Source organism: Tetrao urogallus (genome assembly GCF_951394365.1).
Source record: "Tetrao urogallus genome assembly, chromosome: 25".
NCBI classification, from domain to species: domain Eukaryota; kingdom Metazoa; phylum Chordata; class Aves; order Galliformes; family Phasianidae; genus Tetrao; species Tetrao urogallus.
In genome coordinates, this window is record NC_136838.1 from 1,363,139 (window position 1) to 1,380,251 (window position 17,113).

The 17,113-nt window shown below is 52.1% G+C and overlaps 1 protein-coding gene across 1 annotated transcript; it reads right to left on the reverse strand.

Annotated features, from left to right (window-relative positions):
* Positions 1-402: 402 nt before the first annotated feature.
* Positions 403-11,784, reverse strand: RAB11B (RAB11B, member RAS oncogene family; the record flags this gene model as incomplete). Its single annotated transcript, XM_079546721.1, has 5 exons — positions 403-548; positions 5,063-5,143; positions 6,700-6,893; positions 7,927-8,122; positions 11,745-11,784. 5 exons carry the CDS (start codon positions 11,782-11,784, stop codon positions 403-405), a joined length of 657 nt encoding a protein of 218 aa, XP_079402847.1.
* Between the last annotated feature and the right edge of the window lie 5,329 nt (positions 11,785-17,113).

The following is a 17,113-nucleotide window of genomic DNA, read 5'->3' on the forward strand; positions in this document are numbered from 1 at the left end:
AGAAAATCTGACTATGGCAGGAAGAAGCCTTGTAACCTAAATGCAGTTATTTCCTCAGCTGTTACAGTCGAGCCCCCATGGTTTCTCTCCCAGAACAAAACTCAAAACCATCTGAGGAGAGCGTTTCATGGGATGATATCCAGCAGCAGATGTTCCAACACAAACACGTCTATCAGATCAGTGCCAACATTTCAAGCCCAAAACTCATCACATTCAAGGGGATCTTAGAGGCAGGGGAATGTTAGCCCTACAATTTAAGCTCTAAGATGAAAGGAGAAGACTGGGATGGGGTGAAGGAAGGAGGGGAGGGGAGTCACTGAATCACAGGAGATAAAGAAGTGCACACAAGTTTCTAAATGAAGCACAGACGAAGTGAGGGGCATCAGAGTCGTCTGCAGGAGGTCACAGGTTCTGACAGCACTGCAGTTTGTTGGATTTCTGTCCGTCGGTGGTTGGTGGGACACTGATGTCGACGACGTTGTTGCCAGGAGACTCATCGTGTGCAGACCGGTCTGCAATCTGCTTCTGAGAAACAATGCGGTAGATTTCTGAAAGGAGAACAGCCCTGTTACAACTCTGGAAGGCATTCCCTGCAGCAGGGCATGCCCTCGTCTCACAGCCAGCTGCCACAGGATGGCTGCACCACGAGTGGGAAGGTTGTAGCTGAGAAAGGGAGCCCAGGTGCAGTGTCACACCTGGTTGGCTCTCCAGCTCTGTGCAGACACTCAGCTCTGTCTGGAAGGCCTAAAGATGAGATTCCTTACTGTCTCCCTGCTTCCTGTCACATTCTTTTCAGCGACTCCACGAACAAAGGTGGCATTAAAATCTTTTTCAAACGAGAAAGAAAGAACGAAGGCAGGCTGAGGGAGCTGGGCTTGTTCAGCATGGAGAAAAGAAGGCTGGGGGTGACCTCAGTGCAGCCTGCAGTGCCTAAAGGGAGCCTGCAAACAGGAGGGGAATCAACTCTGTGCAAGGGGAGATGACAGCAGGACAAGGGGAAATGGTTTGAATGGAGGGAGGGCAGATGGAGGTTGGATGTCAGGGGAAGTTCTGTGCTGTGAGAGCGGTGAGGGGCTGAACAGCTGCCCAGAGAGGCTGTGATGCCCCGTCCATCCCTGGAGGTGTTCAAGGCCGGGTTGGATGGGGCCCTGGGCAGCCTGGGCTGCTGTGAAAGGGGGAGGTTGGTGGCCCTGCGGGGGGTTGGAGATTCACGACCCTTGGGGTCCCTTTCCAACCCCGGCCATTCTGTGAAAGGAGCAGGAATGTTCATTTCTAAAACAGAGGGGCAACATTATCTAAAACATTACTGAAAAAGGATGCTTGCAAATCACCATCACACCGCAGCAATGGCAGCATCCATTTCACCCTTCAGCTTCTGACAAGCTGTCCCCACAGATTACAGAAACACTTGCTCCTCTCCGTTACAAATCAGTTTCCCCATCCATGGCAGTGGAGAAGAGCTTCCACGCAGCCCCACATTGATCTGCATATGCTATTCTTGAGGGAATTCATGCCTGAAAGCACACAGATTCGTAGAACCCCAACTGCTGAAGACAGACTTCCAGGTTAAAAGCTTTCAGAAGGAAACCATTTCACCTGCAGCATCAGTAGAAATAAGTGGAAATATTTCTATTTCACTGACTGTCAGACCTCATTCCAACTTCCCTCCATTGTGAGACAGGAAAAGGGCAAGCACCTCCCTGGAAGCCTGCAGTAAATATTATGGTCACATTCAAACAGTCACAGCCTCAGGACAAACAGCCAAAGCCTTTAACAAGGATTTAAAGCGAAGGAGAATTTTAGGATTTGGGCTCTTTGTTTTGTTTTTTTTTTTTTGTTTTGTGTTCTGTTGAGGTTGATTTCTTCCAAAGGAAGCTGCACCTATTCACCCCATTTAAAATAGAAGCTTGAACCCAAGGTTGAGCTCCCTGCCACTGCCTGTCTTCAGTCCTTTTTTGCTCACAGGGAAAAAGAGAGGCAGTGCAGACACTGACATCCCCCCTCCCTGCTGCTCAGCGGTGTATTTTAACACGAGCTGTTCAGAGTTATCCTCAAACCCTCTTTTTTTCAAGGCAGCATCCACCTGGGTTTTCTCCCAGTCTTTAATGATCTCTCAAACTGATGGCCAGCAAGGAAGCTCCTTTCCCTCTTCCAGTTTCCCCATGGTTTCTCCCAGCCCACTGCTCTGCACAGGTTTATTTCACTCTCCTAAAAGGATGGGAAGAGCCCTTTCAGCTCTGCTCATTCTCACTGGCCACATCCCTGCCATTCCTGCACTGGCCAATCTCAGCCCTCCTGGGAGCTCAGGATGCTGTCCTGAGCAGTGCTTGAGTTCAGTTTGCCCAGGCCTGACCTCAGCTGAAGTTCTGGCTCCATGTGTCACACCAGGCAGTACTGAACTCTCCTACAAAAACCTCTGGCCATTTCCTCTACGCACAGTCAGGCTCAGGACAGCACTACAGGGGAAAACAGGATGGCTGGGGATGGCAGAGCCGCGCTCAGGGCACTGAATCATGGATTCCATCTCAGAGCACCACACGAGTCACCTCAGATCCAGCCAGGTGTCACAGATAAGCAGCACCTGCTCTCAAGGCCACCCTGCACAAGAGCTCAGGCCGCAGCTGCTCTTCTCTATAGCCTTGTCTCAGCAGCAGCATTCTCCAGTTACTTCACCAGCAGCTCAACCCAAGTCTTGCTGGGGAGCAGAGCGTAACCCACTCTTCATCCATCAGGTTTCTGTGCTCATAGAAGCAGCTTGACTTCCCTTTTTTTCCTCCTGCCCACCTCTTCTCGGTCATCTGTAACTGCAGCACGCTCCTGGGATCAGAGCTGGCCAGACCCAACATCACAGCTTCTGCCTGCCTGCTTCCACACCTCTGCAAAACAAACCTGAAAGAGCCTCCAAGAATTCACCAGGTTAAAGCTCAGCCATTTCCCTGGTAATAGGCTCTCATCCACGTATAACCAAGGAACAGCAACACCAAGCCAATTCTCTGGTCAGCATCCAACAAGCAGCACACATCAGACACTTCCTGACAACTAAGCAGTACCAGAACAAAGGCTCATTCTCATTTAAGCGAAATCAGCATCTTGTCACCAAAAGAAAAAGCCAAAAAATGCTCAGGAAATGCTCTTCTTAGACACGGTGGGATGTGCATGTCAGGCACAACTCCACCTAACAGTGCATAAGGGTGAGAACACAGAAAGAGTTTGTCCTCCCAGAATTCAGCTACAGTAAGCAGATGTCAGGATCTGGATCCTGCCCAGCACCCACATCGTGGTCCCAAGAGCTGCTGAAGGGACACACAAACTGCAGCAAGTTTTCCACTCTTCAGGATAAGATTCAGACTGCAGTGGGCAGCCAGAGGCAGAACAGTAACTCAGGATGTGTTCAACAGATCTCTTCCCACTTATGTCACACTGAAATTTAAGGGTTCTTTGCTAATTACCAATTACTTCCATTTCTGCTTGTAGTGGAAGTGGAAGACTATGCTTTGAAACGTCACAGGTTTCATCGTGTCAAGCAGCATTTTGAGACCGGACCAACAGAACGTGTGGCTACATGGCAACTCCTTCTCTGTTACAGAAGGGTGGTGTGATATCTATCAGCTCAGAAACCCTCACCATAGGGCAGAATTTAGAGCAGAGCCTCTGAAGGCAGAGATGCCCAGGTCTATCAGGGTTTAGCTCCAGTTAGGTCTCGCAGACCCTTGCTGCCTCCCTTGTGAGCATGTGGGTGTGCCAGACTGTGGCTCCCAGCACTCTGCTTCCAACAATTAGCTCAGACACAGAGCTGCCCAAACGCAGAGTCACCTCAGACTGGGGCCAGAATAATACATCCTATGGAACACAGAGTGCTCAAGCATGTAGCTATGCCTCATACTAACACCTACTAAAGTTACAGCAACATTAGGCCAAACCCTGCAGAAGCTACACACCTCAACAGACATAAATAGAGATAATCAATGTTTATCTGAAGCATCTCCTGCTTTGTGGGCTTCCCACTTTCACTACCTGCAGCCTATATATCTCTCAATACGCATCCTCAACCCTTCCTCTTTTTCTTAACCTTTAACCATAAAACTCAGGCTTATGAGCCCACATCACTCTCAAAGAAAGAGAAAGTTCCCATGTGCTGTATTTACACAGAGCTGAACTGCACGCTCCCAGAGGTCCAACAAGCACTTGCCTCAAGTTTGCCAAATACCAGCTGGAAACCACTGTGAGCCAATCAGCAGAGCTGCTTTCACCACATTTTTTCACCATGCTCTTCATTTTTGGCTCAGCACAATAAGGAGGACTTGCTGCTGCATCCTGAAATAATAACGGCTTTACTGGTGACTCCTAACCCTCATGCATTCCCTTATTCCAGGAGCAAGGGCTCCATGCCTTCACATGGGAAATCCCAGCCCCAGACTGAAAGAGACCAAACCCAAGAAGAATACTACAATCTGGAGCCCTTCTGATACGACGTGCAGTGAAGCTACTGCATAAAGCCACACAGCATTCCCACACACACACAGCAAGTCCTCAAGCTGCAATGAGACACCACGAGCTCAGCAGCTTCATTTTGGTGTCTGCCCACTATCACATCGCCACACAGTTCCTGGGGATCTTAAGAGACATTCCCAGAAGGCAAAAAAAGCAGCTACACCGTTGGTGCACAGTTGCACAGGTGCCATCAGCTGAGTGTAAGAGTTCAGTATTCTGGACAGTGTTCCCTACCTGCCAGCTTCAGAGCTACAGCACGCTGCAACATTTCTCTTCCTACCAAGGCTGTGGCTTTAGCACCAGGTTTTGTGCTGCCAAAGAACTACTTGTGTTCTTACAACAGCTCAACTGCAATGGCTTCGCTTTTTGGAATATTAGAAGCCTAGAACAAATCCAAACTGGGGAGAAAGGCACGTGGGGTTGGGGTAAAACACAGAGGTAAGGTGAGGCAGGCTGCAAACAAGTAATCATTCCCAACATCACTTCCAAAACAGCCTCAATAACTGCAGACTGTGCCCATGTAGAAGTTCCACTGCCGTGGTGGGTCTGCAGAACCCATAACAGACCTCACCTGTAAGGATGTTCTTGAAGGCTTCTTCTACATTTGTTGAATCCAGAGCAGAAGTTTCAATAAAAGACAGGTTATTTTTTTCTGCAATAAATAAACAAGTGATTCAGTTAGGAACTTTAGCAGCACTTTTTGGTTTTTAAGGGCAATCAGTCCAGGTTGTTGGCTATTTTTCCCCCCCATTTACTGGAACAACTTGGTGCACCACTGACACAGCCACAGCAGCAGCACCTCCGACCACTGCTGCTCTGTAGCTTTAGGATATTTACCTCACTGCAGCTCTCATTTACTCAAGCCATACATTCCCCCAGCCTGGCACAGTGTTATCCTCACCTGGCCACAGATTGCTCCTAGAAGCAACTTCAGCCAGAGCAGAGGATAACATGTGTTGACTGCAAGAGGACTTAAATACTCCTCTGCGTTTCATAACACATGAACAGATCTAACGATTCCCTAAAAGGCCTCACCTCCAAATTACAATAAACCTTTTGGCTGCAGAGTAATTTTTCTTGACTCTGAGAGCACAAAAGATGCTTCTACATACTGTTAATAGTAGTTATTAACAACCAGACATCCAAGGTGGAGGTGTACAGTACAGCTGCCATACAGACACACTGCAGTCACAGAGCTTGACCTGTGACACCTGTACCATCCCCAGGTGTTTAAGAGTAGGGAGTTAGGGGCAACAAGTAAAGTGCTGAGCCAAAGGACCGAAGTAATCCTGTAACCAGGGCACCCACTGATTTCTTTGGTTCTTTTATGCAGATTTTGCCTCTCATTCAATTGAAAAATGTAAAAGCAGCTTCACTGTCCACAGGGAACTTGCTTAATAGCAAATTTTAGGGAATGCATTTAAGCAAGCCTAGTAATATTCCTAGAAGGATTCTAAAGGCTATATACTTAAATTCCAGCCCCAAGCTTGACATGCACAGATTGAACATCTGTTGGCCTATTCAGGCACAAGAATATTTGATCAGTCTTCTGCAAGATAAGGAAGAGAGAGAGGCAACACAGTGGCAGCAGCTCACATAACCAACTAGGCTGCTCCCAGAACAACTGATAACCTCCAAGTCTGATGATCACTGCATTTAAATGGCACTAGATGACACTACTATCCACGTTAGTGCTCTGGAGCAGAAACTGCACCATCTAAGAGAAGGTTCAGGATTCATTTGCAGCTCTCCATAGAACCAGGCCTCTAGGAATGAAGGAGAGACTTGGATTTTGTGTTGTGATATTTGATGTCTATTGACAGATACTTGGTCTGCTGGTTGGTGACCCTGCACACAGCAGGGGGTTGAAACTGGCTGATCACTGTGCTCCTTTCCAACCCAGGCCGTGCTATGATTCTATGATCTATAGGTGGTATTTGCTCCTCTAATTGCCTGCTGTTTTTTAGCCTTCCTAGAGGAAGTGTTTATGCTTTGGATATCAGGCAGCTCAAGGACGGTGTTTTACAAACATGAGATTTAACAAGAAACCACATCCACTATTTAACAAGCCAGCTGCAGAATCTTCAACACCCTTTTCTTATGCCAAAATCAGCATAAGGCAAAAGTCAAACACTGGACAACACAGCGACTCCAGCCTGCACCAGCACACTGAACTTGAGGAAGCACCTGGAGATGCTGCACACCAACCTGCGAAAGCGCGGGCCTCGTCGGTGGGCACAGCCCTGAGGTGGCGGAGGTCGCTTTTGTTGCCCACCAGCATGATGACAATGTTGTTGTCTGCGTGGTCCCTCAGCTCCTTCAGCCAGCGCTCCACATTCTCATAGGTGAGATGCTTGGCAATGTCATAGACCAGGAGGGCCCCGACGGCGCCGCGGTAATACCTGGGAGCACAGACACCTTCAGAGAGCTCCAACAGACCCATGCCTGCTTCTCCTGTTCAGAAAGCTGTGCTGATGCAAGTGCTGCAGTTCCATATGCTTTTTTTTTCCCTTTCTCTTTTAATAACCATCCCCTCAAAACGAGTTCCAAACGTTTCGCTGGGTTTTTGCGACGTTTTGACTCACCTTCCAACGAGGAAAAGTAACCCTTGGTGAAACGGCAGCATTTGTTGCTGAGCTTCCTGTCTCTCCAAACAGAACTGGAGACCCCGGGCTCTGATCACACAATCTGCCCTTCAGCACATTTCAGCACAAGCCGAGGGCTCAGCACAACACAGCAAACACCACTCACCACTCCGTGACACCCACACAACACCACTGGGCCCCTCTGTTCCCCCAGCACCTGTTTGCTGTGCCACCAAACTACTGGCAGCTGCTTCTGCATTACTCTGCTCTCCATTCTCTTGCTCCCTTTGGGCTGTGCTTTTCTGTTTCTCTCCCATTTTGACCTAACCTCTACAGTTCCCCTCACTGTAAGGCTCACATACATGGATTCATCTGTGTTTTCTTCAGCAACAAGCTTGGACTTCAGAAAGCAATATATTCCTAACACTGAAATTTCAACCCTGCAATGATCAGGCCTGCCACTGGCTGTTTGGATTTCTCCCCTCTAAAAGAGGCTTTGGTCTGCTACTTACACCAAGATGTTACATCTTCAGATGCTGCCTGCACTATGAAGGTGATCTAAAAGCTTTTCAACACCACTGTTCACAACACAGCCTGCAGTCAGCACTGCCTTCCTATTTACTGGATGTTCAGCATGCATTCTTGGACCTCATTTTGACAGCTGTGACATTCACACTCACTGAATCTAAACGTTATTTTCATTGTACTGATCAAGCAACACGATATTTGTTACTCCTTACTTGGCTCTACAGCAGGACATGCTGTGAGGATTCTGTCCCACCCAAACGCTTCATTTGGTCTCCACCTGTAAATGCAGCTGCTGTTGTCCCAAAGAAAGGCAGGTACTCACGCTGAAGTAATGGCACGGTATCTCTCCTGTCCTGCAGTATCCCAGATCTGTGCTTTTATCGTCTTCCCATCCACCTGGATGCTCCTGGTAGCAAACTCCACCCCAATGGTGCTCTTGCTCTCCAGGTTGAACTCATTGCGTGTGAAGCGTGACAGCAGGTTACTCTTCCCGACCCCGGAGTCTCCAATCAACACAACTGAAAGACAGGACATCATTTTCCAAATTAACTCCACACCAGCACTGTGCTCCCTGGCTGCGTCAGGCAGGACCCGCAGCAAGGAGGGAGATGAGATGCCCAACTTTTGTGCCATTCATTTCAGCTATTTCATCCACCAACACGCTCCCCACAGGAAGACAGCTGATACTACAAACAGAGCAGGACTTCACCCAACAGAGCGAGTTCCAGCGGATTAGATGAGAAGTAAAAGTCTGAAACTCCCTGCCTCCGCACAAGGTGTTGCCATGCTAACAGGAAAACATCAGTGCTGAGAGATTTCTAGACCCTCCCGATCCATCCACAGCAGATTAGAGAACACCCCTCCCTGCACGCTTTCTGGATTAGCTCACCAGCATTCTCCCATGGCCACGAACTGGGCCGGTCCCTCTGTTATTTCAGCTTTGCTTTATTTCGTGTTCAGGCCATTGTTTCAGGCTCCAGCTTTGGCAGCTCCCACCCCACTTCTCCCCAGCAGGGACAGCTGAAGCCAGCTCCACGCAGCGCTCTGCCTGCACGCGCAAGCACTCGGCCCAAACCTTCCAAGGAACACACAGCTCAAGAAAGCACGGCTGCCTCTCCAGGTTGGACTCATTTCTGTCCTCTGCCACGTGAAGATGACCAGTTTCATGCATGAACTCTGCAAAAAGACCTTGGGTCATTAACTCCATCGGCCGCAGGAAGAAAATTCAGGCGGCCCTGCCCCACTTTGCTAATGACCCACTGCAGTCTGGGTACCTTCAGATGCCTTCAGCGGCTGCTCCACGCTCTGGCAGGGCTGGGGAGAGCATTTCTGACACGTTACTGAATGCAGGAGTAATGAAGGCAGGCAGCCCGACCCAAACTCAGCACCAAGTTCGTGCTCGCTCTGCCTTACAACCTGCTGCTCTCAGTCAACCATCAACCAAAGATTTCCTCTTTTAGCAGAGAGACCCAAAGACTGGAGACCCACATACCCCTATTATCTATGGGAACAGAGCAAGAAGGAGCCCTAAAGCTTCTGGACCACAGCAATCAGATCTCGTGGAATCTCCTCAGCTTGGGAACGGGTTACTAAACAACACTGCCTGTTCAAAGAGTTAAAAAGAAAGCCCTAAATCAAATGCAAGAGCCCAGATCCTTACTACATCCATCAGAACACATGAAATCACACCCCTTTACCAACCTTTGGCCCCAGTGACAAGAGCAAGAAACACTGCTTTGGGCTTGGAAATGATCCGAACCAACAGGTCAGCATCAGGCAGAGCAGTGCAGAACGAGGCACCCAGCCCTCAGCCCAGCTTCCAGCACAGCTGCAGGGCTGCTCCTTCTGCCTGCCCTCCTCCCAGCTCTGCCCCGGGCCCCTGGCTGCTCAGCACTCACCGTCACCAACTGCAAAGCACTGCAGGTCTGGTAGCACACGATCAGGTTTATCATGGAATTTTAAACAGAGCGGTTAATTATCTGTCAAAAGGAGTCTATTCCTTCACACAATGAGGAGGATTAAGCCTCTTCCGAGCGCAGCTCATCATAAATATTCAGCACATAAGGTTGCCAGATATCGATGAATAACATGACCAACATTTGTTTCCAATAACCAAAGGCCCCGTTGGGCTTCAGCTCTGATCGGTGCGCTCTACTTTTCCACAAACATAAAAGAAAGCTTTAATTTTTGCCCCCTATGGACGCTTCTTCCCTTCCTTTTCACCCCCACAAGGCAGGAGTACATCTGCACAATCTCAGATGTCATTTGTAAAACAAACACCGATCACAGCTGATCTTCTCAGGAGGAAAACCAACACGGAGATCACACCTCAGCAGGCACACAGCTTCTGATACTTCAACCAATATTAAAAGGCCGTACATCCAATTCCACCAATTCAATCCTACCAAACACGTTCAATCCCATCCAAACCACCCAAAACCCATCACAAGAGGTCCCAGCTGCAGAGCTGGCTGGCAGCAGAGCTGTGAACCCCCGCTTCTGCTGGGTTACATCACTGCAGTGCCTCCACAATGAGACCCTCACAGCCACACACAGCACCCAGCTTGTTCTCCCAGGGCTGCGTTAACAAACAACATTTTGTTCTGATCAATAAAACGAGCAGCTCAGACCGCAGGGATCAGTGCAGGAAAAAGGGAAACAGCACACAGAGAGGGACCGGCTCAGCACAGCAGCTCTGACGGCAGCCACGCTCACATCCCCAAAGCTGGAATTAGCTGGGACCTTCTGCATGCTCGAGCCATCAAGCCAATAACACACAGCCTTCCCACAGCCCTGCTGGAACAGCCGCTCCTGGAGCACGACTGCCAACACGGATTGGTGTTCAGTGGTGCTCTCTTGCATGAGGAAACATTAAAAAAGCCGGAGCCAGCTGCGTGTGGAAATGGGTTTCCTTTGGAAATGGGGGGCTGGAGAAATGACTTTCATTTCTGGGTAACCTCGGGCATAAGAAAATGAAATCAATCCTTCCTGCTGTCATCCATGGCCGTTCCCACCTCTGCGCTCAACTGAGAAGAGTTCAAACCTGAGCATCAAATCCCAGCAGCAGAGCAGAGGCTCACTCAGAACGCGCCGAGTGCGCTGATGTTTTCATTACATCAATTTCCACTTGATATTTAATTCCATCACTGGAAAGGCAAGGAGGGGGAGAACGGGGAGCTGATCCTTTTTGTTTTCTTATGAGAGTGGAGATTTCATCCCACTCAATCTTGTTTATACCCATCCTTTCTTATCCAATCCCAAACAGCCCAGAAGGAAGGAAGGACGGAAAGCCAACAGATAGGGAAGAAGGGCTTTGCCTGTTGGGCTGTGTGTTTTTCCTTCTGGCATGGGGCTGATTTTGCTCCTTTGTGTTGTTGGTTTTTGTTTTTTTAATGAAAAACAAAACCAAACCAATAAATGCTAACAGAACTGCCCACAAAGCAGATGAGGACAAACCCGTCCCCCATTTCTGCATGACATGAAGTGCCACAAAGCAGTGTGTGTGTGTGTGTGTGTGCATGCGTGCCGCCGCTCTGCCCCAACAGCTCCGGGTTGTTTCACTCCAGATGAAATTAAAATCCTGCCTTCAAAGCAAGGTGAGTGTTTCTAAAGCAGAGCAGCGCTTTGCCTACCTAATCAACAGGGAGAAACGCAGCGGGGAGGCTTTCAAAGAGCCCAACCCTGGGACCAGGCGGTGCGACGGCCTCAGCATGAAGCCAGCCCGGCTCCACACAGCTGATATTTCCGAGCTTACAGCCCTGCTGGAAGGCGCAGACACAGAAAGCAGGGCGGTGCTCCGCTTCTGCCTCCAAGCTCAGCGACCAGCAGGCGAGCACATCCATAAAGCACACAGCAACGACAGCAACGACAGCCACAAGAGCAAAGCCAGAACAACCACAGCAGCCATAGCAGCCTCAGCAGCCCTCCACCCCCCCGGCAGCCCCGTGTCCGGCAGCCCCGTCCCACCCCATCAGGGCCCACGGAACCCCGCAGGGCGCGGCCGGGCTGGGAGTGCCGCCCCCTCACAGCGGAGGGCCCGGGCCGCGGGGCTGCGCACGGGAAGGGCCGGACCGAACCGAACCGAGCCCACGGGAGCCGCGGAGCCGCTGAGAGGCGCGGGGCGGCCCGGCCGGGCGGTACCTTTGAAGAGGTAATCGTACTCGTCGTCGCGGGTGCCCATGGCGATGGCGGCGCCGACCCTCTGGCTGCCAAGCACCGAGCGCGGCCCAACCGGGGGGGAAGGGGAAGGTCCGCTCCCGTCGCAGCCAATCGGCGTGCGCCAGAGCCCGCAGGAGGCGGGCGTCGAACCGGCCCCGTCAGCGCTACCCAATAGGCGGCGGGTTCCCTTCTGAGTGGCGGGTGACGCTGTCCAATGGAGAGAGGGCGGCTGGGGCGCAGGGGTGCGGGTGCCGGGACTCTGAGGGGAGAGGCGGGGCGGGGCGGGGGGCGGAGGTGGGGCTTATAGTATGGGCGGTGCTTATTCTGTGGGCGGGGTTGTGGGCGGGGCCTGGTGGGCGGTGCGGTGCTGAGCGCCGTTGAGCCTCGCGCTCCGAGCTGCGGGCGCGGCGTGTTCAGCCCGGTGCGGCAGCTCTGTGGGCGCTCAGCCGCAGCCGCAGCCTGGCCCGCCGCCGTGTCGTGCTGCCCCCCGCCGTCCCGCTGCTCGGGCAGCCCTCCCGCCTCACTTTACAATCACAGAATCACCGAGGTTGGAAAAGACCTCCACGGTCATCCAATCATCCACTTACCACCGGCATTTCCCGCTGCACCACGTCCCTCAGTACATCTACACGTTCCTCGAACACCTCCAGGGACGGTGACCCCACACTCCCCGGGCAGCCCGTTCCAGCGCCCGACCGTTCTCAGACCCTCCATTCTCCTACGGCCGCCCCATGGCTGCTCAGAGCCGCCTATTGCTGCACTCCGCTTTGCTCTCCCTTCCAGGCTCATCCCACACTCACAGCACCGTGCAGTGTGCCCTCCTGATCTGTCACCTTCCTATGCCAAAAGCAAAGCCCCGCCTGGAACACAGAGCATTCTAGGAAGGCATTTCCCCTTTTCTCTTGGCTCCAGCCCATGTCCTGATGGACTTTCCACTCTCAGGGAACGCTGCAGCTGTGCTGCTCTGGGGGTTTCCCAATGACAGAGCAGCAGCCACCGATGCTGTGAGCACAGCCAGGCTCAAACTGCTGCTTGGAGAACCCCCACCGCCTCACTGCAGGAGCGCAGGCACGCAGTGCGTGCCCCCAGCACCCATCCATGCACCAGCGCTGCGCCCGCTGCTGCCACGCTTCTGATCTGTGCCTGAGACAAATTCACCCAGGGAAGGCGACGGCTCGGTCCCTTCCTCGCTCTGTGATGTGCCAGAACATTCACTCTGCTCATTAAACGTTCTGCCCTACTTTCCCTGGAGGAGCCTTCAGCTGGATGAAGGATTAGTGGCTCTCTGGCACCGCGTGGCAGCGAGGATAAGGAGAGCAGGGAGGGAAAAAGCTTTGTGCTCATTGCCATCCCCCTGCGGAGATGCTGAAGGCATCAGCTCAACCCCCCCCAGGCTGTGCAGCTCCTGACCCACCCAAATCATGAACACCACAGGCAGGCAGGGGGAGGCTTCTTACGGGCTGCTCTTCCCTGGTGTAAACGCTAATAAATGTATGGGGGCATGGGAACAGGCAGCATCAGGCTAACAGCTCCCATCAGAGGTGGGACCCGGCTCCTGCTGGCTGAAAATTATTCTCTGTATGAAAACTGATCTGAAAACGAGGTGAGATATGGATGCAAACACACACTGCAGCCCCAGTGCTGTGTGTAGGCATCTCTATTGCATAAGAAGCAATGGAAGCAGCTGGGGAAGAAAGAAATGGATTCACAGATGCAGGCTCTAGGAAAGATGCTGCCTCCCAGCCTCACCAAGGGTCACACAAGAAATTCCTCTCAGACAGATGGAGGTTTCTGTTGAAACAGAGAGTAAATCTTTCTTCTCACCCTTCCTTTGCAGCCTCAGCGCTCACAAACAGCCACGAGGCGTTGGCCTTTTCACCCGCACAGAAGGGATCTTTAACAACCAGGATCTGCTGGGACGTGTTGTTGCTTTCTCCCATTGATATTCACATATCCCCACAGGACTGCAGTGAGTTTGGCCCCACTGGGTGATGCCCACAGCACTGCCAGGCCATGGGGCAAACAACGCTGAGCAGAGAACGGCAGCAGCAGGGCTGCCCTGGGGTGGATGGTGCAGAACCTCTCAGGGAGGGGAATGGTCCCATGCTGAGTTCCCTGTGGCAAAGTATCTTCCACCCCGGGCAGGTGAAAGGTGGGAAAAGAGAGCAGCTCCTCATTGCTCTGCTGAATAAGACCCTTCAATTCCATCGCTTCGCTGTCAGTCTTATTGGAGCAGCAGAAGGAAAACATCTTAGTTTTGTCCTCTGCAGCAGCTTAATGGGTTCTGAGCTGAAACTGAGGCATGCATGGATTTTAGCAGGAAAAAATAATAAAGCAAGCTATTTCTTCTCGATTGGGATCAAAATCACTTTCTTTTCTTCTCCCACCACCCAAGAAGGGTCACTGTAAGTTTGGAAGAGTGACGGGAGCACCCTGTGTGTGCATCGCTAATGCTGACTGCATCACCGCCACCACCCGATCCCCCCGGAGCTCCCCAGCTCCCAGCACGGCTCCAGCACGTCCTTCGCCGCCGTTTCTCCCGCTGTCACTGGAGGGAGCTGCCTGTCCTCCATCCGGAGCTGCGGAGAGCCGCAGTGTGAGTGGTGATGGATGCGGTCACAGCGTGCACGAGGGGATGAGCTGAGGGTGCGTGAGGAGGGGGCTGAGGACCCGGGTTTGTCGGGCCGGGGGCTGAGGGGGCTTGGGGGGCTCCTTTAACCCTCCGTCCAAATTGGACTTAAATATTTTTCACAGAATCACAGAATGGCCGGGGTTGGAAGGGACCCCAAGGGCCGTGAATCCACCACATGCAGGGCCACCAACCTCCCCATTTCACAGCAGCCCAGGCTGCCCAGGGCCCCATCCAACCCGGCCTTGAACACCTCCAGGGATGGACGGGGCATCACAGCCTCTCTGGGCAGCTGTTCAGCCCCTCACCGCTCTCACAGCACAGAACTTCCCCTGACATCCAACCTCCATCTGCCCTCCCTCCATTCAAACCATTTCCCCTTGTCCTGCTGTCATCTCCCCTTGCACAGAGTTGACTCCCCTCCTGTTTGCAGGCTCCCTTTAGGTGCTGCAGGCTGCACTGAGGTCACCCCCAGCCTTCTTTTCTCCATGCTGAACAAGCCCAGCTCCCTCAGCCTGTCTTCACAGAGAAGCACCTCAAGCCCCGGGTGCAGATTTGGGCCCCACAAAGTCAGAAGGGCATTGAACCATGCAAGAGCAACCCCAGAAGGGCTGCAAAGGTAGGGGAGAATCTGAGGGCCCTGGGTTTGTGGGGCCTGGAGCAGAGGGACCCCAATGGCAGCTGCAGCTCCTCGTAGGGAGAAACAGCACTGCATCCTGCCAAACCTGGAACAGGTTGCCCAAGAAAGCTGTGGATGCCCCATCCCTGCAGGCATTCAAGGCCAGGCTGGATGTGGCTCTGGGCAGCCTGGGCTGCTGGTTGGCGACCTGCACACAGCAGGGGGTTGGAACTGGATGAGCGTTGTGCCCCTTTTCAACCCAGGCCGTTCTGTGATTCTATGGACACCCCACCTTAATCTGACCAGCATCCCAGCGTCCCGAGCACAACGCGGCGCACTGCTGCTGCTGCCTTAAGCAAACGGAGCATTAAAAATGTATTTCCGAACACAAGGGGGAGCGGATGGATCGCACAGGGCAGCCTAGTGCAAGGCTCCTTGTGCAATTGTGCTCGGGGCTGCCATTAACCCTGCGGTTTTCTCCGGGGAAGGATGGAGCAGGAGCAGGCAGGCCAGGTGTGCAGGTGTTTGTACAGCTGCTCCCAGGGACTTCCCGAGCCATGCTGGCTCTTGTCTCTCGCTCCTGGAATGAGCCGAGCCGTTCTGTGGGTTTGATGGGTTTTGGTGCTGCTTTCTGCTTTGTAGTAGGATATCTGCATTCAAATGGAGACGTTGCTGTTTTGTCTGCCCTCAGTACCAGCCTGGATCTCTCTCTGGGAAGACTGAAGGACCCCCAGATTCCTTCACATGTGATAGCTGCCTACAAGCTGATGGATATTGCTTGGCATATATGGTACAAACAACTACAAGGCTGCTGTTGGCTAGGGCAGCTCCAGGTCAGGTCCGCCTTTATCTGTCCATGCAATTCAAATTGTGTTTGCATCCAGCCAGCTGCAGGCAGTAGCTTTGGTGCAAAGTTTTGCCATCAGAGAATAAGAACTGCTGCTCCAGGGCCTCATTTCCAGCAGAAAAACATGGAGCCTGTAAGCTCCAAGCAGAGTGGAACCCAGTGGGACTGATAGCCCCACACAGGACGTGGTCAGGACAAGAAGAATCCAAGCACCCACTGAGCAAAGCATCTGAATGCACATCCTTGCACTTCTCCCACAGAACCACCGGTGCACTGTCACACAAATAATGCAGGCAGGACACTTACAGGCTTCTTTTTATTAAAAGACATTTTCAGAAAAGATATTTTAGTACCAAAAAAAAAAAACCAACAAAAAACCACCAACAAAAAAACGTTTAAAATACACAAACTACAGCTGTTGTTTTCCAGCGCCGACGCTTATAAATTACACCACATTAACACTGCATTTAAATACGGAAACAAATTAGAACGAGAAGTTCATCAAAAAGATCCAACATCCTACAAAGGCTATTTACAATATTTAGCAGCTAGGAGCTCTAGCACGGCAGTCAATATGACTTCAATAGGGCAGGATGCTTGGGAAGCCCCAAGACGGCAGCTTGGCCCGTAACAGTTTTTGGGGATCTGTTTCACCCGTCCCAGGGCAGAGCTGCACCCAGCCAGGCAGTGCAGCTCTTGCAGGGCAGCCCTGATGTCCCCTGGCCTTTAGGGTGTGCAGGAGGGGCTGTGCAAAGGATGGGGACTCTTTTTGGAGAAGGCATTGCTCCAGGCTGTGAGAGCTCCGGGCTGTGAGAGCACACAGCTGGCAGCAGGACACTGGTTTCCCACGGATGGGCGCTGCTCCATGCGCGTGCTGTCCCAGCACACGTCCCACTGCCGAGCTCCAGGCTGAGCCATGACTCAGCCCCCAGCGCCCCCCCACAGCTGCCTGCATCGTCTTGCTCATCGCTTCCCGGAGCTGTGAGCATTTTTCCCAGCTCTGAACAAATTCCAGCCAGCTTTCAAGCTTTGGGGGCAGGGAAACTGAGGGAGCTCGAGGTGCCCTTCTCCCAGAGGAGTCCCGCATCCTCCCAGTGACACCCACATGTCCCTGTTTATTGCAGGGGAGTTGGCCTACGTGGCATTCTGAGGTCCCTTCCACCTCTAAGGATTCTGTATTCCCATTGGGTTGGAGTCACCAGAGCAGGGCTGTGAGGCAGAAATGAGATGGAGCTGCCATGGCTCCCATCCCATGT